General features: G+C 28.6%; 3 protein-coding genes across 9 annotated transcripts in view; 2 read left to right on the top strand and 1 right to left on the bottom strand.

Annotated features, from left to right (window-relative positions):
• Positions 1–3,626, top strand: part of LOC127068367 (1-phosphatidylinositol 3-phosphate 5-kinase) — a 10,894-nt gene extending 7,268 nt beyond the window's left edge. For 2 of the 3 annotated variants that reach the window (XM_051004446.1, XM_051004448.1), the window contains exon 13: positions 10–3,626. In XM_051004446.1, coding sequence (XP_050860403.1) covers positions 10–494 — 485 coding nt within the window. In that variant the 3' untranslated portion in view covers positions 495–3,626. The remainder of the gene's footprint in view (positions 1–9) is intronic. The other variant, XM_051004447.1, reaches the window with a different exon arrangement.
• Positions 3,615–21,199, bottom strand: LOC127068385 (UBA-like domain-containing protein 2). The gene is made up of 4 exons (XM_051004487.1): positions 20,645–21,199; positions 13,264–13,335; positions 4,809–4,902; positions 3,615–3,927 (listed from the first exon to the last, which is right to left on the bottom strand). The coding sequence occupies exons 1-4, from the start codon at positions 20,750–20,752 to the stop codon at positions 3,779–3,781; spliced, it is 423 nt and encodes a 140-aa protein (XP_050860444.1). The 5' UTR covers positions 20,753–21,199; the 3' UTR covers positions 3,615–3,778.
• On the top strand, positions 21,125–24,846 carry LOC127068370 (regulator of MON1-CCZ1 complex). 5 transcript variants are annotated; one of them, XM_051004459.1, is made up of 12 exons: positions 21,125–21,269; positions 21,728–21,963; positions 22,037–22,342; positions 22,409–22,583; positions 22,659–22,818; positions 22,895–23,000; positions 23,062–23,215; positions 23,291–23,354; positions 23,435–23,654; positions 23,729–23,898; positions 23,980–24,255; positions 24,329–24,846. In XM_051004459.1, the coding sequence occupies exons 2-12, from the start codon at positions 21,847–21,849 to the stop codon at positions 24,588–24,590; spliced, it is 2,010 nt and encodes a 669-aa protein (XP_050860416.1). In that variant the 5' UTR covers positions 21,125–21,269; positions 21,728–21,846; the 3' UTR covers positions 24,591–24,846. The 5 variants fall into 5 exon arrangements, with proteins under 5 accessions (XP_050860416.1, XP_050860421.1, XP_050860419.1 ...); XM_051004464.1 differs by having other exon boundaries at positions 21,132–21,269; positions 21,909–21,963; XM_051004462.1 differs by lacking the exon at positions 21,125–21,269 and adding an exon at positions 21,301–21,466.

Below are 24,846 nucleotides of genomic sequence, written 5' to 3'. Positions count from 1 at the left end.
TCGTTTTAGTGAGCTGCGACTCACCTTTATACATCAGATCTCATTCCAAGGTTGTATTAAACAAAGCGATTAAAAGCGACACCAAATTTTTAGCAGACAATTCTGTTATGGACTATTCGCTATTGGTAGGATTGGAACCGAGTTCAGGTGAACTTGTTTTGGGTATAATAGGTATGTTTCTTTTTTTTTTTATTGCGCACAAACATATATACATACATACATACATACATACACACACGCGCGCGCGTTTCACATTTCTTATTAAAAATTTACTAATTATTGCTATTGTATCAGATTATATAAGGACGTTCACGTGGGATAAAAAATTGGAAACAATGGTGAAGAAATCCGGCATATTGGGTGGCCAAGGAAAATTACCAACCATAATCTCACCAGAGGAATATAGAGCTAGATTTATAGCAGCGATGCATCGTTATTTTCTACCAGTGCCAGATAGATGGTCTGATCTAGGCAAAGGTGTTGAAACTATCTGATGAAAGATATAGAGCAAGAATGAGATTGAAAATTATACATTTTCGATATTGTCATTGGTATATATCAATTGTATATACATTTTCTACATGAAACGGACACATATACATACACTATTTTATATGTGTGTATGTATATATCTACATACATACATACATATATATATATATATATATATATATATATATATATATATATAGTGTACAGGAAAGTAGTATTGCCACAAATCATACGTGATTTTTAATATATATAATTTTATATATATGTATGTATATATGTATTATATATATATATATATATATATATATATATATATATGTAGTATGAAATGGAAGAATGATTCATCGTGATAATGACTAATAACTTCTGAATCGAAAACGTATTATAATCTCTAATTAATAATAAGCATCAAATTATTATCTATTTCTCACGCATCTGTGATCTTCTTTTAATTTATTAATTTATTAATATGTGTGTATGTATATATATACACACGCACACACATAACGTCTTTTTGTTGTTGCCGATAGTCGATTTATAAAAATATTTCATTAATTCTCAAAACGGAACGAAAACAACGACGGTGTCGTCATTCGATATAAAGGTCTAACGAAAGAGACGCATAAAATTTTAATAGTACATATATGAAAGCACCATTATTAATGTTTTATTTAGATAATTTTTTTTTTCTTTTTTCTTTCTCCTTCTAAATTATTTACATAAATCGTTATTTATATATTTAATAATGAAATAAACAATAATAGTAATTAATAATAATAAAATTAATAATTAATAATAATATTATTTAATTAACATAATAGCATTTTTGTCTTAATAGCCTACAAGTTACAAACACAAGGAAGATATTAAAGCGTGTACCTTATGGAAAAGAAAAACCATTTCTTATCGTATTTCCTTCTCGTTTTATCACTGATATCTACTAATAATAATTAATAATAATAATAATATAATAATAGTAATAAAATAATAATAAGTATTTACATAAACGAATGCAAGGCGAAAAAAGCTACAGCGAAAGTCCAACAAGACCAACTAATAATATCTCTCAACATATTTGAAAATTCTATTACAACACGCTTTTTTTTTCAAGTTACAAGTTACATATTTCTTGCGGCTTTTCTTTTTTTTCTGTTTTGCAAGATCGTAATATGGGCTATTCGATGATACATTTATTTATATATATAAAAAAAGAGAGAAAAAGAGAGAGATCCTCACGTTATTCAATCTTAGTTTTTTCATTATCTGTCGATGAAAACACATTTATTCATTCGTTCATTCATTCATCAGCACATACATACATACATATATACGTACATACATTCAATTTGTTTAGTTTTTTGCCTACGGCGATTGTTATTAACAACAACAAGGGTTTTTTATTTTTGTCATTAATATTCGACGGAATTTAATAAAACTAAACTCATGTCGCTATAACTAATGATAATAATAATAATATTTATTTATTTATTTATTTGCCGTAGAAGTAGAAGCTGGGATTTCAATGCTGAACGAATTCGAACGTACAATTGACTGATTGATTGATCGATCGATTGATATCTCTCATTGAGATGTTTTATGTCGAAAAAATAGAAAAAAATAAATAATTTTTGTATATCTGCTAAATTCTGATTAGGTAAGGATCGTTATCAGTTGTTCGTGAGAATAGAAGAGAAAAAGAAAGAGATAGAGAGAGACTGGAATTATTCCATGCATATAATAGGCAGTAACATAATCTCTGTAACATTTATATTTGATTTTTTTTTTGTAATTTTTTTCTGGTTATTTTATATTTTTTTTTTTTTTGTATTTTACTCATAGTAAACTGAAAAAGGACTGTACTTATGCACTTTCATTTTGTGGACTCAAAATAAGTGATTTTACTCAATCGGTACATTTTCAATAGTACTGGACGATTTTGTCCAAAAAAAGAAATAAATAAATAAATAAATAGAGCATTGGTTTTCTTAAAAAAAAGGCGATCTTTACAATTTTACGATCGTGTGAAGTTAAGTTTTTTAAATGAAGTTCATATTGAAATAAAAATTGATGGATTTTGCTACGATGGCGCCACTCTTTGCCAGGCGTATTAGACGGCGGGTAATTCGAATTTAACGAACAGCCCTATTTTAAATTCCAGTTGGTTTATAATGAAAGAAAGTCGAGAATTCTTATCGCTTTTTCGAATTCATTTTTTTCGTATTCACGTCACGTGGAGACGAGGAACCTCCATCTTTCGTACTTTTTATTTTGTTTTCACAGCCTTCCATAATTGTTGGAAAGCTCCCCAGTGACAAACGCGTACATATTTATATAAGCCTATCGTTTGATATATTCTCAATCAAACATAAAATAAACGAAGTGAAACAGAACAGCGGATACTTTACGGAGCCATTTTATGAATTCTTTTACACTTTCTTTTTTAAATCATGGCTTCGACAAGTTACTCTCACCGCTTTTACATCAAATCACACACTACACAAACTCCCTGTGGATTATGTACTATTATTTTCGATAAACGCTAAAGGGTATTTCTGTCTTTCGTAGTCGTAGGAACACTACTGTTCCTTTTAAAAAGAAGAAAGAGAAAGAAAAAAAATCAATGAAAAGAAGAGTAAGAGGAGTAAAAACGAATAGGAAACAATTGCAGCTTTTTTGTGAGACACGACACGACGTTTGACAAAAGAGAGTAAGATAGTAAAGGAGAGTATAATAAAGAGAAAGAGAGAGAGAGAGAGAGAGAGAGAACAAATACAAAGAAAGGAAATTCGAACGAGTCCGAGCAATAGAGACACTAACGTGACTCTCGTTCGATCGCGCTTTCGTTCGGTTTTGCTCGGCTTCGTTCGAATTTGCTCGTATATCGTCGTCGTGAGTCGTAAGTTCTCCGCTAGAGGGAAAGTCACGTGGGTGCTACTCGCTATGTCGTAGCTGTCAGTGTATGTTATTAGCCGTAGGAGAACCAAGCAATACTTTTTTTCGTTTTGTTTGTTTTTTGCCTCGATTTGTGAAACACCATATCGAGGATCAAGCTTTTTCTATCATCTCGTATGATCACTATCATCGTCATCGTCGTCTTTTTTTCTTTTTCATCATCATCATCATCATCATCATCATCATCATCATCATCATTATCATTATCATCATCATCATCATCATTATCATCATCATCGTTATTATTATCTTTTTCTTCCTCTTTCCTCTCCACATCTTCGTACAAACGCGTGATAAGACGCATCTTCCTATCGGCTCGCATCTTCTCTTCTCCTTATCTTTGTAATTCACCCAAGCCAAATTGTTGTTGGCTCGGTACAACTTGCTGTTGTGCATTGCCGGAGATGCTACACCGGACCCCGTGATGCTGCGCCACTGTCGCCGTTGAACTTTGTTGCAACCCGTTTTGGCTCGGAGACATGCCTGAAAGGAGACAGAGAGAAAGATATGAGGGAGGGATTGGAAAGAGAGAGAGGCAACTACGAGTTTAATGTATGCAACCCCCGTGTATACACGCTCGGCGGGGAATGTTTCGGGCTTGCTGCCAACGTTACGAGACTCGAGACTCGATCGTTCCAAAACGTTATATTACACATGTTGCTATGTTCCTTTCTTGTTTGTTCATACATTTGTCTGCGAAGAGAAACGACATTTATATATGTGTGTATATACATATATATGTTATATGTATGCGTATATATATTTCCATATGATTGATTGTTCGTTCTTTTTTATCCTTTTTTTCTCTTTTTTTTTTTTATTTGGAAAAAAGAAAAGAAAGTATGTTCTTTTTTAGACGTTAAATATTATCCGATTAAAAAGGAATATTAAAAGAGTTGCGAGATAGACGTATACACATACGTGACGATGATTTATATATATTGGTAAAATTCAAATATTAATTGAAATCGAATACACAAACACACACACACACACGATCAATCGACACTTTTATAGACGCCTCGAGCAATTCATGGCATATTGAAATATAAAATTGCATTTAAAAGTCAATCTTTTGCAAATCAAATTTTTCTAAAAGGTTGAATTTGAAATATAAAACTTTTACTAAACAGTGACGCAATTTTAAACGTAATATAACAAAAATATCCCAATATCATTTCGCCTTATGAAATTTATAGGAAGAAATATTTTTTTTTTACTAAACGTAAATCTAATTTAACAACAACAACAATAACAACAATAATAATTGTAGAGAAATGTGTTTTGAAACTTTTGTCAATCATTTGCAAAAATTTTCTTTCATAAGATTTATTTTATTATTCCTTTAATTTTTATTTTATTACCTGTGGGAGTTTTTTCACCAGCCGACATTTTCGAAAATGCAGCTAACGCTTCCGGAAAATTCGGTGGCGTTGCTGGTGTATTGCACGGTGTGATCTGTAACAAAAAATAATAAGAAATTTTCTTCATAAATAATTCATAATTTTTTATATATGGATAAATTTAAGATAAGACAAAATGGCGATGACCCAAAAGATGGCGTAATTTTGTGAACATATAACTTAGTAATAAATCAATGCATACATACATACATACATACATATTTCGAATGTACCATAAAAATGAACTAAGAACTCATAAACGATACGAAGGTCTTAATGCTATCTATCATTTTTTTCTTCTAACCATGATTAGATTTCGTTTGGAATGCGATTAAGATTATTTTACAAAAACCAAACAATCCTCATTCTCAAATTTTGCTTGAAACAGAAAGGGGATAGAGAAATTCAGTTTTCTTCAATCGAACTACATGTATCTGAGACAAGGAAAGATTTGTTGCGTCAGACAGTGAAATTGTCTATGGGTGGGTGTCGTACGAATGAGTGTGTGTGTGTGAGAGAGATAGTAAAACTGGCCACATTAGCGGGATTTTTCAAACGAACAAAACGCGATCGTTGGAGTATTGCTAGTTAAAGGTCGTCGACATATACACACCGGATCCAGAACGTGACGTCAGGAATCAGGTGAACGAACACAAACAAAAACACACACACACACGGGTATATATAGGAATAAAAACAATACGGAAGGTGCACATGTCGGTTCGTTCGTAGGTTCTCTAGTAAAACCTTGTGAACTAGTTAACGACACAACATTCGAATGATAAAACGACTTCGGTGGTAAAACAAACGCGGCCTTCTATCGATCGTGCTAATGTGTAACGAGAGATACTTTGTATCAGTGATTCTCAACCATATCGATGAATATGCTATTTCATCTCTTATTTTGTATTTATTTTAATCAGAATATTTATCAGAATAAATTAAGAGACGCGAGATAAATACTTTTGTATCGGTGATTCTCAACCCGATTCTTTTTCATCTTTTATTTCCTATTTATTTCAATAAATTTTTCATATTTATCGAATGGATTAATAATGGACAAATTCAAATTGTTATTAAGAATAGTAATAATTTTGGAAAAAAAAAGAAAAAGAAAAAAGAAAGAGTGGGAAATTTGAATCGAAAAAACGTTTAGAATATAGATATCGAAATGGAAATTTTCTATAAATACTTTTTTTTACGATAAAAAAAGTCGAGATTTAAAGAAATAAAATCAAAGGATATTGTTGGGATCAGCATCTCCACGCTAATCTGGATGTATGTCGTTCTCGTCCAGTCTTGGACCGAGATTTGGCACACGGCTTATCGGAATGCCACCGACCGAGAATAGTAACACATACACGTAGTAACTATCTGTCGACAGTGGTTCTCTTTTTCTTCAACTTCTCTCTCTCTCTCTCTCTCTCTTTCTAACCGTCCTTCGCATTCTCGTCTATTTGAATTTCTCGCGCTTTTCTTGTTTCTTTTTCTCTATGAGGGGGAGAGTGGGAAAGATAATGTATATATATATATATACATATGTATTTTAATTTTTCATAATTTTGTCAATGATAAATGAATAAATGAGACGATCTTCGAGCTCACAAAATTCGTGTCAATATCGATAATTAATATCGATTAAAAGCTAACAAGATTACGTAAAAAGTTTTATCTCTGATATATATATATATATATCATATATATATAAATACATACATACATATATATGTATGTCGACTTTTATTATCGCGTACACAAGTAACGATTTCTAACTTAACTTTCTATCTTTTTGTTTTTTTATCTTCTTCATAATCAATAAGAAACAATAAATCAAATAATTCAATTTCTTCGATTGTCCCAATTCGAATGTGGAACAGCTTTAAAAGTCCTTTGGTTTTCGATAGCATGCTTTTGAGCGATAAATGTATAAGGTTAGATTCCCTTCAACTATATAAAGCTTCTTGTTAGAATGAGCAGTAGAAGAAAATATAAATGTTACTGGAAGTTATTATTGTTTTGATCAAAGAAAAGAGAGGAGAATGGATGAACGTAGTTAAAATAAAAAAAGCTTTGTTGAGTCAATAAACCGAATCAAATAAGTTGCTATTCATTGGATCAATATTTTTAAACATTTTAAATCAATATTTTCAATAAATGTTTAATATTTATAATAAAGTATCAGTATGTAATATAATTATATTAGAGTATTATAGTATTTTGTATTAATAATATTACAAAAATACGATTAGAAGTGTTAGAGTTTTAACAAACACTCATAGTTTTAATCAGAATATTTGTAAATATAATAATTTATCAGTACGTAATATAAGTGATTAGTATTAAACCAATTAATATAAGAACTCTCAGTATTTTCATTAAAATATTGGTAAATGTAATAATTTATCATAAATCCAGATGTATTTATAATAAATCCAGATGTAAAATGTTAATTATTTATTTTATCTATTGATATTTACTAGTTATATTACATACTGATATTTTATTATAAATACTGAAAAAATATTCATTTTACAAAATATTTATCATTAATTAATAAAAATACTGATCAAATAAATAAAAATAAATAGATGTTTCCAAAATATGTAATAAACCAAATATATTCAGACACCATAGTACCTGTAAAGTTATTATTGTATATCCCTGTTATTTATGTGGTCAATCAATTCGTTATTTTTTAATCAGTTAAAACACATTATAATTGCTAAAATCATAACATTTATTTATTTAATTCATACACTTTTCACGTCAATCAATGATAAACGAAATAACGTTTACTTTTGACGTAGAAAAAATATTGATACTTTACATAATATATTCAATGTTTTTATTTAAAATATACATATACTTTAACAATATTTTCTTTTGTTCAAGGGCATCTATTTGCTTCTTTACTAACTCGTATATAGAAGTACGAGCATGTACGTACAGATTAATTCTAATTCTTTTTTCTTTTACCCGTTCTTCGAAGTAGTTATATTCCTAGGTTTACGATGTCTAATAAATTCAATGCTTTATATACCTCTTGGTTACCTCGACTATAGTTTTTTTTAGCTCAAAGAAAATAGATATATCGATTAGAAATTAAAAACATTAGATAGATGCAAAGGAGAGTATAAGAACCTAATTTATTTATTTATATTTATTATTTTATCATTGTCATTATCATTATCATTATCACTATCATTATTATTATTACTATTATTACTATTACTATAACTATTACTATTACTATTATTATTATTATTATTATTATTATTATTATTATTATTATGCACGTAAACTTTTCATATCCATAATAAGGGCATATCAAATATTTATTATGTGTAAGACTAGTTTTATATTCTATTATACAAATATATTAATTATATTATATTTAATATATAATATAATGAATAATATATCTTTTTCTATATTTACTTTTTATTCTTATGCATATAAAACTTTTATGTAGATAATAATATCATACAAAATATTATATACATATATATTTATTTACATATATATAAAATTTTGTTTTTATTATTAATTTATTTTTTCTAATTACGGGTCAAAGATAGATTCATTTATGATATAGATTTCACATACGCAGGAGTACATTGAGTTCGTCGAATAACGAACGGAAGAAGATAGTAACACATAGAATATAAAATATACAATATTTACACATACGTATATATTCACTGCAAATGAAGCTTGCTGTTAACAGCGTAGTTTCAAACGAATAAATTAACCGAACATTTTCGTTTTCTCACGATTGTGTTTTACGATATCATGACTTTGCTTAGCTTGTGTAAGCTCGTAGAGAGACCAAGTTGGGAAACGTTTCCTAATGTGGCAACACGACTTTGATCCTAACGATCAACCGGCCTCTGATCTTAACGCAATCCAACGAAAAAGACCATTGTGCCTAAGCTCTCTCTCTCTCTCTCTCTCTCTCTCTCTCTCTCTCTCTCTCTCTCTCTCTCTCTCTCTCTCTGTCTGATCGATTTATTATCGGTCGACATTTTGTTCAAATGAAATGATCCTTCGTTCTAGTTGTCATTGATAAACAAGTAATCAACTGGCTTCACAAAAACAGATATACTTTTTGTTCTATGATTGATCATGGAGGAAACTAGTTAAGTTGGTTCTTTTTATAAATTGTCTTTTTCAGTTTTGTATTTATCTTATTATAAATATTGTTTATAATTTTTATTTGTGATTTATATAAAAAATATACTATTTGTCAATTTTATTAAAAATATTATTTACAAATTTTATGAAAAATATTATCAATATATCTTCTTGAAATATCTTGCTTTTATAAATGCTATTAAAACTAGATTATTAAAACATCTCTATATATTGTTTATAAACAATTTTTTTGAGAATAAGAATTTAACAAATACAAAACTGGAAAATGAAAGCTACTTGTTTAATTTTTTAACATTAGATTGCATGTTAAAAATGTAAGATATTTTTAATTTAAATTTAATACTGAAAATAAAAAACAAAATTCTTTTTATGTTTCAATTTAGTATAAATTAAATAATTAAATTTGTAAATCAATACATTTGCAAAAGACAGAGAACAAATTTTTACATTAATTAATTTCCGTATTATAATTGCATAAAAATGTAATATGTTCGAATCGATAAATTTTAATGTATTTGTGTATGCGTCTATGTATTACATTGCAACGTATTTATTTATAAGTTATTTTGTAAAAGAGACGGTACGTTCTAGACCATACCAAAATTTTAATTGCTCCCTGTTGCTAATGGTAGTATGAATAATGGAAAGACTTTTGAATAGAGCAATGTGAGGAGAGCACGCGCGCGCCTCCACGAATGCATCCAATGAAATAGTCATGAATTCGCACGAGATACAGGTTTTAACATTTACGTTTGTGCCCGAGAGAATCTATTCACACGTATTTTTGTGTATTTGTGTTTCTCTGTACGTGCACTATATGTGTGAAAGGTGCAGTGTACCGCACATACGTATACATTAATATAAATATCAATAAATGAAAGTCACTCACATACACATACATACTTTTTTTTTTTAAATATCGAATTCGATCTTAAGAATAAATTAAATTTATTCGAATTAAAATTCTAACGATTTAAAAATCTGAATTTAATTAAAATTTAAAATGGAATTATATTTTGATTTAATTAGATATAAAATTAGAATTTAATTGAAATTAAATCAGAATTCAATTATTGAATATTATATTAAAACAGTCATATAATTTCAATTACGTAGAATTATTTTTTCTGAACTCTTCAATAAGTATTTTCATCGAAACTTAACTCACTTTATATCAGCTTGTATTATTTATCGGTCGTGATTATAACGTGGCCTTAAGAACACGGATGTGTCGAGTGATAATTATAGGTTTGTTGCATGTGTTCAAAGCGATACTTTCATTGACATACCTCACACAAGAAAAACAAAGAGAGAGGAGAAAGAGGAGAGAGAGAGAGAGAGAGAAGAGAAAGAGAGAATTAGAAAAGAAAAGAAAAAATAGAAGAAAGAAAGATGATAGCCTAATCGATAAAATTATAAAGTCATTGTTTATACCAGCAATGTTTACATCAGCAAGGAAAAATTATCTAATTAAAAATATTTTTTTCCTTTTTAATATAATATTATAAATAACATAATAAGAATATTAAAAGTAATAATAGTAATAGTAATAATGATGATGATGATGATGAAAATAATAATAATAATAATAATAATAATAATAATAATAATAATAATATCTAAGAATATAGATAATTTAAATAACAATAATATCTAAAAATAAATCTAATATATAACATATAAATAACATATAAATCTAAATAAATTAAAATTAAACAAAAACATCTATATAAATCTATAAAAATCGGACTATTTTAAATTCCTCTTGAATAATACGAAAATATTTCAATGATATAGATTAATAATAGAGATACATAGTGCCTTAGATATCCATCTCTATATCTTCAGAATCATATCGTAAGACAAATATTAATAATAATAATAATAATAATAATAATAGTAGTAGTAGTAGTAGTAGTAGTAGTAGTAGTAGTAGTAATAATAATAATAATAATAATAATAATAATAATAATAATAATAACTAAACAATAACAACAACAATAATTATAAATGAGTATATAGATATACATCTTTGAGTTATTTTAGTCGCATAGATATTAATCTGTTTAAAATACATTACACAGTAACACACACAGAGAATAAAGATAAAGTAATATTACTGTTTTGTAAAAAACGTTGAATGAACGTTGGACTAAACAGAGAGATAGAGATAGCGATAGCGATAGAGATAGAGATAGAGATAGAGAGAAAGAGCGAGAGCGAGAGAGGTAGGGAGAGAGATAAAGATAGTAAGCCAATGTGTGTCGGAAATAATCTCGACACTTGAAAGCTGTATCCGCTTCTCTCACTCGCTCATCTCAAAATGGGAAGTAGGAGTGACTAAACGAACTTCCCCTCCTTTTTACGAAGTAGTTCCGGATAATTTCTATTTCTATCCTGATTATAATCGTTCGATAAACGAACCTAATAGAAATTCTCACGAACAAAAAAATGATTAACAAATGAAAAAAATATATGTCTATATATTTTTAATAATATAATATTAAACCAGTCTTGCATTTTATAAATATTTCGTTTCATTATTATGTGTATGTATTTTATATGCATAATAAAACAAATAATAATAATAATAGAAATGCGAAAAAAATATGGTAAAAAATAATATACGTTTTATACAAGTAATATGAAACCAGTCCTACATATAATAAATATTTATCGTGCCATTAGTATATACATAAAAATTTGATATGCTAAAAAGAAGGAAAGAAAAATTGAAAAAAAGAAAAAAAAAAGAAAGAAAGAAAGAAAAGAAAAAAAAACCCCTACGAACAAAAATTAATTTTTCTTTTGCTTTTTATCTTTGCTAAGGATCCATATAGATTTTATTAGACAAGGAAGAAGAATTTAAAATTCTTATATAAATAATCCTATTTTTCCACAAGTGATTCTTTTTTTATATCTTTATCTTTTCTATTCATTTTTATCGATAAATATTTCGTAAGAGAAATAAAAAAGGAAAAAAAAAAAAAAAAGAAACAAAAAGAAAAGAAGATACATCAGTTTCGATTTGTACACCGATATCGAGACACTTCCCGTCACGAGTCTTTCGATTTTGCTTTTTATTTTATCTCTTTTTTATTCTTTCCCAGACATAAAGTTGCTTCTTTAGTGATGGGAGAGTGTAGATCGGTGATGCCGATTATAAATAATTCATAGGGATGCTGGGTAGCAGAGCATCGATATGCAAGACGAATGACGACGGAATCGGCAAGAATAAAAAATTCTTTTTCCCGTTCTCTTCAAAAGAAACGAAAGGAGAAGAAAAAAAATATATATAAAAATATAAAAAAAATATATGAAGACAACTCGTATAATATCTCCTCGAAAAGACGAGATAGCATTAGGAGAAGTGTCCTTGGATCCGATCGTAATCACGAGTATCGACTATCTAAATTAATTCCAATTTGATCTTTCGACCCTGTCCCTCTATGTATATGTGTATAATACATAGACGTGTAGGTACGTTTAATTGTATTTGTTGGATTAAACAATGAACAAAACTTCGTTTATAATTATACTTTATTTTTATTTCGAATAAGTTCTTTTTATATTCGAATTTTGATTAATCAATTATATTCCTTTTCGTTCAAATTTATTAATGAATTAATATCGTTTTTCTTTTTTTTTCATATTATTCATAGATTAGATATTATGATATTAAACGTGTGAATATGAAAATGACATGAATTTTCATATGGATTTTTACATTGAAATAAATTATTAAATAAGTGTCACAGTGTGAAAAGTAAATATATCTATATACATGTATGTATACATATAGATACATACACATATACCTATGTACATGTAAACACGCGATAAAACGAGCAAATGGAACCGCGTGAAGGTCAAGCACGCGTTCGAATCGATTTTCTCCTACTCTTCTAACACATATATACTATGTATAAATACGTATACATAGTACATATACATAAACATGTAACACACGTATATCCTAATATGAGAATATTTTTCATTATTATTAATATATACATTATGTTTCATTCATAATACAAATTGTTTCTTTCATTAACGAAAGAAAAATAAAGATAGTGTTAATTAATTATTAAAATTATTTTGATGAAATCAATCGGGTTAAGCTTATTAGAAAGAGAAACAATGATTAATTAGAAAATAAGATTAGTAACATTCATAAACAAAATAATTGTATTGTAAAAATAAAAAATAAAAAAAAGTAAAAAAAAAAAAAAAAAATAAGGAACAATTTATGTGAACTTACTTGACCGAAAGGAGTACCAGGCTGAGTACAAGAAGGTATCGCCACTTCTTGGAAGAAGAGACTAAGTGCCATCTGAAAACGAAAGCAAATAATAATAATAATAACAATAATAATAATGCACGAAGCATTTAACTCAGCTCGATTTACAACACAATATACATATCAGAATTCAAAAAATAATAATTTCGTAAATATATGCGACAGTATGGAAATTCTTAAATCAATAATATATATACAATAGCAACATCTGAATAGATTTGGAAATAACCTGTCTATTAAGAACGTACCAGCTGATGAAACAGCTAGAAATATTTAAACGAGTATAATAATAATAATAATAATAATAATAATAATAATAATAATAATAATAATAATAGTAATAGTAATAATAAACTTAATAATTAAATAAATATTGAGTTTCAGACGAAATCTGTCTCTTAAATCATTATTTAGCATTTCTCGAATTTTTCGTTCCTAATTGATTCATTTTCGATTCATTTCGATAATATTTTTGTTTTTCTTTTTTAATTGTTCTAATTTCGAAATGAAATCATTATAGAACATAGTTGCATATACTATCCACCGCAATGCGACTGCAATGGAGTTGATAAGTTGCGTGTCTTTCCAGTATAAACGGTCAAACATGGAGGCCGATTTCAAAGTTCCTTTTCAAATAAATTCTTAGTTTATGAGGAATCGAGTAAAACTCATGGAAGAATTATTCAAAGATGTGCCAAAGTTCGTCGATTCACTGATTCGCGTTTATGTACTTGGCAAAACTTGATGTCTCTTACGTTATACCAAACATCCCAACTCCCCCCAATCTCCATCACCACCAACATCACCCCTCCCCTCACCTTCCTTTCGTTCTAATTTCACCGAGAACACATGTATTTCTAATACATAGATACACATATACATACATTTATACAGATAGTACACGGATACACGGCTCTCTTAAAATAACAAAAAGAAATAATAGTATAGCGCGTGCGTGCAACACGCTCGATATACGTTATAATAACAATAATAAAAAGGCCACTCTGATTATACTTTAGCACGTTTAATCGATCGATAAACTATAAGATTCTCGTAACGTAATAACGATAACGATAACGATAACAATAACAATAATAATAATCATAATAATGATGATAGTAATATGTAATAGTAATGAACAATTTAATATTATATTTCCACCATATGCTAAATATTTCACACACATAATTATTATAATTTAAATTTAAATTTAATCTGATGTACAAATAATATATATTTTTTTATATTAATTACGCCCTTTTTTTTATTTTTCTTTTCTCTAATTAAATTTTAAACAAGAAAATAAATAAAAAATAAATCATCGTAAAATAATCGTATTTAAATAGTTAATTAGACGAAAAACATAGCGCGACCCACAAATAGGATAAACAATATGTATACGAGGGCTACATTGAACTTTAACTCGTTATGAACACTCGTGTTACATAACTCAAAAGCAAATGGTAATAAATAACTCAGTTACTCTCGAAGAACGTGACTGGTTATTTTCACCGTGATCTGCAATGAAGATAGAAATAAGATCCCTTGTTTTTAGTATTAGATAAATAATAATAATAATAATAATTATTATTATTATATATTGTCATGTTAGATTATTAATATCAATAAGGAAGGTTGGTTATTAACGAGATGATTTCTGCGACCTCGACAAGAAAAGAAAATTCTCAGCTTGGACCTCAATGCCAGATGTTCAGCTACTACGAAGTCATCGTGAGAAACTAACTTTTTAGATCGTCTCGAACATAAATGATAAATGTCTGACACGTGAAGATTTTCTTTTAAAGATTATTATTTAGCTTAATGTACTTTGTGTTTACTTTGATATTTCTAAGATCTATATATCAAGTTCGCGTTATTGTTGTTAATATTATTATTATTGTATTTTTTTAAAATAACTATCAGGATATTTTTGAATTTATTAATGAAAAAAAAATGTATTATTCATTATATACATATTAAAATTATGTAATTTTATTACATATATATATAACATTTATATATAACTTTTCTATTTACTATAGAGAATTATATATATATATATAATAAAGTTATATATACAGAAAGTTTATAAATATTAAACAATGAAAATTGTAATTTATTTATTTATTTATTACTATTATTATGTCATAGGTATAGTATAAGCTATGTTATAATTATTGATATTATATCTGCATATATATAATATTTTATTATTTCATATGATACACACACACACACACACACACACTACATATGTAAATAATTAAATAAAATGAATGAAAGGTAATATTGTTAGAAAAACTAGTATTTTAATTGAATAAAGCAAAAAAGATGCTGTAAAACGTAAAAAGAAATGTACCAATTCGCCTACAAAATTCATTAGAACGTTGTGTCGTAATCAATCGTTAAATGTATTAGTAAGTAACCGGAGAAAGTTCCCGAACCAAATTCAATAAATGGATAGTTAACGCACAAATTCTCTCTCTTTCTTAACTCATTCGTTTCCTTATTATGAATAATTAAAGCATATATCTTCGTTTGTACTAATTAATATGATAACAAAATTCAGAAATTGACTTAATTGATTTCACAATATTCAAATTTAATAATTATTAATTTGTTTTGTTTAAATACCCGAAAAATTATTAATTATCACTTTCATTAAGAGAAAAAAATAAAGAAAGAAAGAATAAACAAAAATGATTCCATGCATTTTTATATGTATATTATATATGTTTATATGTATATTATGTTATATGCTTTTATGTAATGCTATATTTTTATCGTGTGTGCGTATGTATGTTTCCTTTATTAATTTTTATATTTGAAATTTATATATAAAATTTATTTTGTTAACAATTTCCGTTATAAGCGATATAATAGGCTTATTATCCAAACGAAGTAATCTTTTGTAAACACAACAGAACACGCATGAGATCTAATCTCCCTATCTAAGATTTCACAGCGTAGGCAAGTTAATTAAATTAAATAAGCTTTTGCCTTGTAGTTGATCACGTTTATTGACATTTTCATTGTTATCTGCCACATAAATAATAATAATGATAATGATAATGATAATGATAATAATAATAATAATAATAATAATAATAATAATAATAATAATAATTCAAAAAATATAAGAAAGATGAAACAAAATTTGTATTATTTTCTTTTGATTAATTTCTAATGAATTTTGATCGTTAAAATATATTTTTTTATTTTTATTCGAAAGCTTACTATCAAATAGAAATTAAATTGTTTATTTATCGATAGTACAAATATATCGATTTATAACAGATTAGGTGACTGACTTTGGACAATCATATAAACCTATTTTTTTAAATTATATGTGTGCGTGCGTGTTCAAAATTATATATATATATATATATATATATATATATATATATATATATATTTATTTATTAAAGATTCATAGATATTCTTTTCATGTCAAGAAATACATACAAATATATATGTATATAATAAAAACAAAAACAAATAAAACTTTTCTTATTCGTTTCCGTAATTATTGAATTCACGTTCAGAAAAGAATGATCATTATATATCATCGTTAGTCCGAGTAGAACAATTGAAAAAATTAGGTCATCGCTTTCGATGACTCACACAATTCAAACACAACACGAACGATTTTTCTTTTTCTACGACGTAATGATGAAATATACAATAACTAATTAATTATAGAAGGAACAGCTCTTAAGATAAATTCTCTTTTTATTTGTTCCTTTTTTAGTCTTTTTTGTTTTCTTCTTCCTGTTTTCTGATGGGAAAAAAAAATGAATATATTTTCCCATCATTTTCTAATATAAATATTTAACAACTAATTTCGATTCTTATTCAATTAATAACTATTCGATAAGTACACGATAATTACACGTAACGATATGGATAAGAGTCTAAGTATCTTTTTTGCAAATAAAACAACACAGATGCGACGAGAGAAAGAATGACTACTATTGTTAACTTAAGCGTCTTATCGTACGCGTGATATTATTGTCGCCCAACTATCACACATACACACTACACCACTCACACCACACACACATTTCACTTACAACAGAGAGACAAAGAGAGGGGGTAGGATATATATATATACATGTATATATATATAATTATATATATAATTATTATTAATATTATATATATATACATGTTCCATATATGTACATAATTGTGCGTCTATAATTTCATAATTAATATTAATAACAATTTCATTGCTGTAAGTATTAATTATCAGTGCATTTTCATCCACAGAGGTCCGAGCAAATATCTCACAACTGATTGAAACTACAAGAAAATTTAATAAGTGAAATTTGCACGACTCTGACTCCGTTACAAAATGCATGTACACAAATTTTTTTATCTTATCGTGTTATGAAGTTCAATATAGTGTTTTTTATTTTTTTATTTTTTTTTGAATAGCGATCATCTGCAATCAAAATCATATCTAATAAAAAAATTGCTACCATATGTCGTTTAATACGAGATAATCGGTATCTTAACGACTGACTAACAGATTCATACTGTACTGTAATAATTCATGCTATCCGAATACATTATTTACAAATCAAGCAATCGTATAATATTTTGACGACATGAAAGTCAGTGATCTTGTTGAAGATATAATCGACTTCAGTTATATAGTTTAACGATCGACGAACGAGTTTTTAAATCATGATTTGGAAAACTACTTTAATACATAAGATCTTGTAAACGCTATATAGTAGCAATCTTTTATTAGATATGAATTTTATTACAAATCATGATTACCATACAAGTATGTAAAAAAAGATTATAGATATTTATAGAGGAAAAAAACGAAAAGACCTGTGTCGATCTTCATATCTCGAGGTCACAAGTAAAAAGGAAAAAAAAAAAAGAAATTACATGCACTTTATAGCTGATATCGAACTGTGCAAATTTTTCTTACTAAATTTTCTTTTAACTTCAATTAGTCATATGATATGTATATATTATAAATTTAATAATATTTAATAATTTTATTAAATTATATTATATATATAATATATATTTAATTATTTTGTTGATTTGCGAAAGATACGCAGATATTTTTTTTCTTTTTATTTTCTCTCTCTTTTTCTCTGTTTCTCTCTACTTCCTCATCATGTGACATAAACGTTCGAAATATATGACTCATTGTCAGAGTGAAAACATTACCGAACCAGTATTTACATATATATATATATATATATAAGATATATCCTTCGTTTGTTTCTTCTTTCTTTCTAACTCAAAAAAAATCATGTTTACAAACTGACATACCCTATACCAATGACGCCGAATCTTTTTTGGCCGATGGATTAGTCAAACAAAAAAATTTTGTATTCACCAATCGTGCGTTAAATATTTGAACTGAGTAATTTAGAAAATAAAAACAAATTCTATATTTAAATCTTTAGTCATTCTACAGTAGGAAAAAAGAAAAAAAAAAAAGAGTAAAATCGAAGTTAAATAGTGTAATTTTATTTTTGGTGCAAAATTTACTGTCGAAATCATTTTTCTATATCAAGATTGTTTAAACAATGCTACACAAATAGACAATTAAATTTCCGTAGACACATTTTAAGATTTTATAAGAAATTATATATATATAGTAACAATTTAGTAAATAATTTTGAGATCTTGTGTTTCGCGAAAATTTTAAATTTCAATTTTTAGTTTTTCAAATAATTTATAAAACTAGTTAAACTTTTTGAAAATTCATGAGTCATTTCTCTCACGGGTCATAAAGTGATCCATTGGTCAAGGGATTCGCCATTGCTGCCCTACATGAACATATATGCATACACACATGCACACGCGCGCGCACACGAACACACAATTCAATGAATTTTTATTATTGAATTATTTCTACAATAAAACGATCGTTGTTTTGAAAGCAATGAAATATTCACGAAAATTTTTATATACGTTTCTCTCCATGTAGTACACTATGATAGATTTTTTTTCCAGAAATGGAAATAACTATTGTTTTCATCGAGAGAAAAAAAATAGAAAGAAACAAGAATTGAATTATTTCAATTAATCGCACAAAAGATGTATAAATAAATATCTTCTTTTTTTCTTTCATGATCCTGTTGCATCGTGAATATATGGAAAAATTGTTAAGAAAATTATTTAAGTAACAATCGATTGAAGGTCGTTCCATTTGAAAAGATGAAAAGATATTTTCTCTCTCTCTCTCTCTCTTCCCTTCCTACGTAAGAATCAACGGACCGATCGATGTCTCCTTCCCTCTCCGACCAACCTGCTCTCTCTCTTTTTCTTTTTCTCTCGTTCGTTCTCGACGAAGAGTCGCCACAGTCGACGTCATTCTACTCTTACAACATTCTCCAGAGTAAACAAAGCCGCAACGTGCACGCGCGCGAGCTCTCTAACTCGTGATTAGAACTCTATCTACATATTTGTTTCTCTCTGTCCCTCTCTCTTTCTAACAAAGTGCATCGACTTGAAAAGACAATAGAAGAAGTAATAGAATATTCAAATAAATATTACACATGATAACATCAATGATAATTATTTTTTCTTTTACCTGTTTTATAAATAAATTGATGCGTAACGATTTATATAATACAATTGATGGAGAAAGAAAAAATAAGTAAAAAACCATATAAATACTTATCATTTTTCTCTTCTTTGATTTTTATGAATGGACTCCAACGCATGTAATGTATGTACATATATAAATGCCGTTCATTGACGTGTGAAAGAAAAGAAAGTCGTATAACGATCTTCAACTTCTATTTTTCAAACAGAAAGAAAAAAGAAAAGAGACGTATATAGAAAGATAGACAGAGAAAGTTAGACGATGATTATGATGTTAATAATAATAATAATAATAATAATAATAATAATAATGACAATAACAATAAAACAAGAGTTCCTATGTACTTATCGATAATATTCCATAATAAAAAAAGTATTACGTATGTACATGTATATCTATCTATTATCTATCTATACATGAGTATATATATATATGTATGTATATAGAAAAGCAAGTAGAGTCGCCACCGTTCGTCGTCGTCGTCGTCGACGACGTCGTGTCGGCCATTTTCGCAGCTTTGTTTACGTACACGAAGTGGCATCGAACGCGTATGAAGTGGCGAAAGAGAGAGAGAAAGAGAGAGAGAGAGAGAGAGAGAGAGAGAGAGAGAGAGAGAGAGAGAGAGAGAGAGAGAGAGAGAGAGAGAGAGAGAGAGAGAGAGAGAAGAGAAGAGCAAAAGATAGACACAGAAAAAAAAGGAAAAAATTCAATGAAATAATCGATATGAAATCTCATAATAGAAAAACTTGAACTTACCTCGAATTGCCAATGAGTAGCTTGCAAGAATTGTCTTGCTTGTTCTCTGGCACAACCGGCAGCCAGTACAAATTGATTGATCATCACTTGCTCGCGAAGAGGGTCCATCTTTCTTTCTTTCTTTATTTATTTCTCTTTCTTTCTTTTTCTTCCTTTCTCTATCTCTTTTTCTTTTCGTATCTTCGTAGTCACGTTTTTGTCGTTTTTTATTATACTATGGGAGGTTAGGAATTATACGAAGGAAATCGAACGGAGAAGAGGGAGAGAGGGAAGAGGAAGTTGGATAAGAAAGAAACAATATGCAAATGGAAAGAGAACACGCGAGTAGATGCGAATACCGGCTCACAACGCGTCCGTCTTTTCTCTGTCTCTCTTTCTCTTTCTATACGAAGAAAGAGATACGTAACCACTGTCTTCCCTCTCTCTCTCTCTCTCTCTTTGTATCTCTCTCTCTCTCCCCCTCTTTAGACTAATTAGTCGCACGACTCAAAACTCCTTCTACGTTTACAGGACAAGCGCGAAGCCGAGTGCCGGCGAGCCTCTTGTTTTCAAAACTAAACTCATCGCCGACGGCCGATCGACGACGACGACGACGAGCTGCGACGAAGCGCGAGGGACGAGGAAGGTGACGTCACACATTGGCTCCTTCTTTAACCAGCGTACCACCTCCCCCGTGTTTGGGGCCGTTCCGTTTACCGTACCGACTCTCTCTCCCCACCACTCCTTCTCTTCCTTCTTTTCTTCCACCGCCCCCTATTCACTCACATTTTTTCTCAAGCTCCGATCGATCACGAGACCGTATTATATATTATATCAACACATGTAATTTTCATGACGAATAATCGTTCTTTTTTTGTCGATTAGATATTTTGCTTATTTTTCTTTCTTTTTTGCTTTTTTCGTAATATTTTCTTTCAATATTTATTCACGATTGGTTCGAGCATTTCCGCGCCATTTTAATGATAAATTTAAAAATGTGTATACGTTTGGTAAATCCGATTTCGTTTGTGTAACGAGTTGTTATTGCGTACATATACAGAGTATATAATTATTGGTTTGACTAATCGATCGTAATTCGATTAGGTTTACCTACATGCATAGAGTGTTCGAAACGACCTCTGCGTTTTAAAACTTTCGACAGAGAAATATCGAGACGTTTGCGAATGACAGCTCAAGTTTTGAGTATTTTATAATTTCTTGAAATGGAGAAGGAGAAGGAAGGGAATGATGATTATTATTTGGAATTATCTTCTGATCCCATTAGGTTTGAATCCGTTAGCTGTCTCACCAATGTTTTTTTCGATGATTCTAAACAGCAAGTGAGTTTTTAGTATGGCGTTAATTTTATAATAATTTTTTCATTTTATAACCTCACTTTATGTTTTCATCGAGGTCTTTGCTGTTCGATCTGGGGGTGTCACTGGTGTTTTGGTCAAGGGGCCTAATCAAAATATAATATTTAGAATGGAGGATAAAGGTCCGGTGATCTCTATAAAGTTTTCTCCAGATATGAATATACTTGCGATACAACGTACAAACACATCTGTAGAGTTTATGAATTTCTCTCCGTCGCATGAACCAGATGGTATAGAGTACTCTCAGTCTTGCAAGGGAAGGACTGCCACTATATTAGGTTTTGTTTGGACACATGGCAATGAAATATTATTTGTTACCGATCAAGGAGTAGAATTGTTTCAAGTAAGATCGGCAATTGCAGTCAGATGTATTATTATTTTAAGACATATAAACGTTTTATTCTTACAGGTAAATCCAGAGAAACGTACTACTAAAACATTGAAATCTTCTAATTTAGTGATTAATTGGTTTGTATTTTGTCCTAAAAGCTATTTGGTTCTATTATCTACTGGTACAGTAGGAAATTTAATGCAAGCATTACACGTAACGCCTGGCAACATTCAAAAATTTACTAAATTTGAAAGTAAGTCGAACAATGAGGTCTCGTATGTATTTATCATAATATAGAACTTGTAGATCTGTATGGGAGCCGTTTCAGTGGAACCTAGTACAACCAAGCCAGGAAAGCTCGCTGTCTCTGAAAGAGATGTGGCTTTAGCTGTTTTGTATGGGACACCTTGTATTATTGTTTTGCGACATCAACCAGGAGCTAATCGTTCTGTTGGAACTGCATTTGTATATGTATATACTATTCATAAGTAAGATTTTTATTGCATATTTTATGTAATTAAATCTAAATGAAAGCACACAATTTATATAGATTGTATTTTATAGGATGTTAACGATTAAAAAAAGTCATATTCTTAAGCTTGATGCCAGTGGACGATTCGCTATTAATGTTGTAGATAATCTCATTATTGTTCATCATCAGGCATCAAAGGTATGTTCTATATGTATAATTGTATTGATATCATTTCATTCAGTGCGATTATTTTTTATAGACATCAATGATTTTTGATATAATGTTGCCTGGTGTAAGCGATGGCACTGTGATACATCATACTAGTGTAGCATCAGCAAAATCTATTAAACCATATAATCTTGTTGTCCCAGGTGCAACTTTGTCAGACGAATTGTTACAGCCTTGTCAATTATGTATCCTTTCAAATTTTTATTTTATAATTTCATTATTTTATAGATTAAAAGTATGTTTTTCTTAATATGATATAGATTCTCCTAATTGGGTAGTATTTCAACCAAATATAGTGATCGATGTTAAGTTAGGATGCTTATGGTATGTTTCTATAGACATTGCTATTTATTTTATTTCAAATTAATGTTTTCTTTATTTATTTGTATACTTACATTGTACAGGTACATAGAACTGAGGTTGGAAGTGTTAATTAAACTTATTAAAGACAAAGTTTTATTAGTAGAATTTCTTATGCAGCGATCTAATGCAAAACAAATATTAATACAAGTGTTACAACAATTTATGACTGAATTGCCAATAAGTTTAATGGATATTCCAGCAATTTTTGACAAAATTAATCCTGTGTACAGAAATTATCTTGAAAAGGAAATACAGAATCAGGTAAATGGGTTATAATTTTACATAAATATTAGACTCTCATTTTCATTGATTAAAAAATATCAATATTTCTTTAGATTGGTACACCTCTTCAGAATAATACAAAAAATGGTAGCACTACTACAGAAAATTACAAGTACAAATTAAAAATTGAACAAAGTGATATGTATAGTATCATTTTGCCAAAATTCCCTGAAAATACAATAGAACCAAAAATGATAGTATGGGTCCTTCTAGAATATATCAGGTGTGTACTTTGAATAATAAATAACTATCATGTCAACTGTTATATTTTGAGTTATATCTAATGCATTACGGAAATTATTAGGTCTTTAACAGAACATGGAATCCCTGTGGAACATTATTTACACGAGTTAGTTATCACAACATTGGTACATAGGAAAGCATATTATCAATTACATCAATTATTGCAATATCATGTTGTAGCTGACTCGAAACATTTAGCTTGTTTGTTGCTGTCCTTAGAAAATTTATATCCAGCTGCTCATCAGTTAGCATTAGATATGTTAAAACGATTAGGAAATGCACACGAGGAAATAATCGAAGTACTTTTATCCAAAGGACATATTTTAGCTGCTCTTCGGTGAGGAAAAAAGCCATTAAATTATTGTAATCTTTTATTTTGTTACATTTATATTAATTTGTATATGTTTCAGATATGTCCGTTCAGTGGGAATGATAGATCAAGTATCGGCTCGAAAATTTTTAGAAGCAGCAAAAGCTTCCAACGATGCCACTCTTTTTCATTCTGTCTTCAAATTCTTTGAACAGCGTAATTTAAGGTTACGTAATACAACAGCTTTCACAAGAGGAGAACATTGTCAACCATATGTTCAACATTTTAAATATTTGTTTCAAGGGACGGATAATGGGTGTAATTCCGATACAAACTCTAATGTTACTACAATCTCATCGTAAGACTGTCACTGTGATCTTTATATAATCGGAATATAGATTTGTGTATTTAATTCTAACGTTTTAGGAGATGTATAGGAATGTCAATAAAAAATAATTTTTATGTATTATTTTTAAAGTGATTGACATAAATAATCAATGAAATGAAAAAGTATAGTTAATGTAATCCATTTAAAATGACTTTATTGATATATTTAAATCACTTTTGTCTTTCTCTTAACATTTCGTTAATAAACATTGTACAATATTGGTTTTGCTA

Source organism: Vespula vulgaris, chromosome 13 (assembly GCF_905475345.1).
Source record: "Vespula vulgaris chromosome 13, iyVesVulg1.1, whole genome shotgun sequence".
NCBI lineage: Eukaryota > Metazoa > Arthropoda > Insecta > Hymenoptera > Vespidae > Vespula > Vespula vulgaris.
This window is presented reverse-complemented; position numbering and strand designations above follow the sequence as displayed.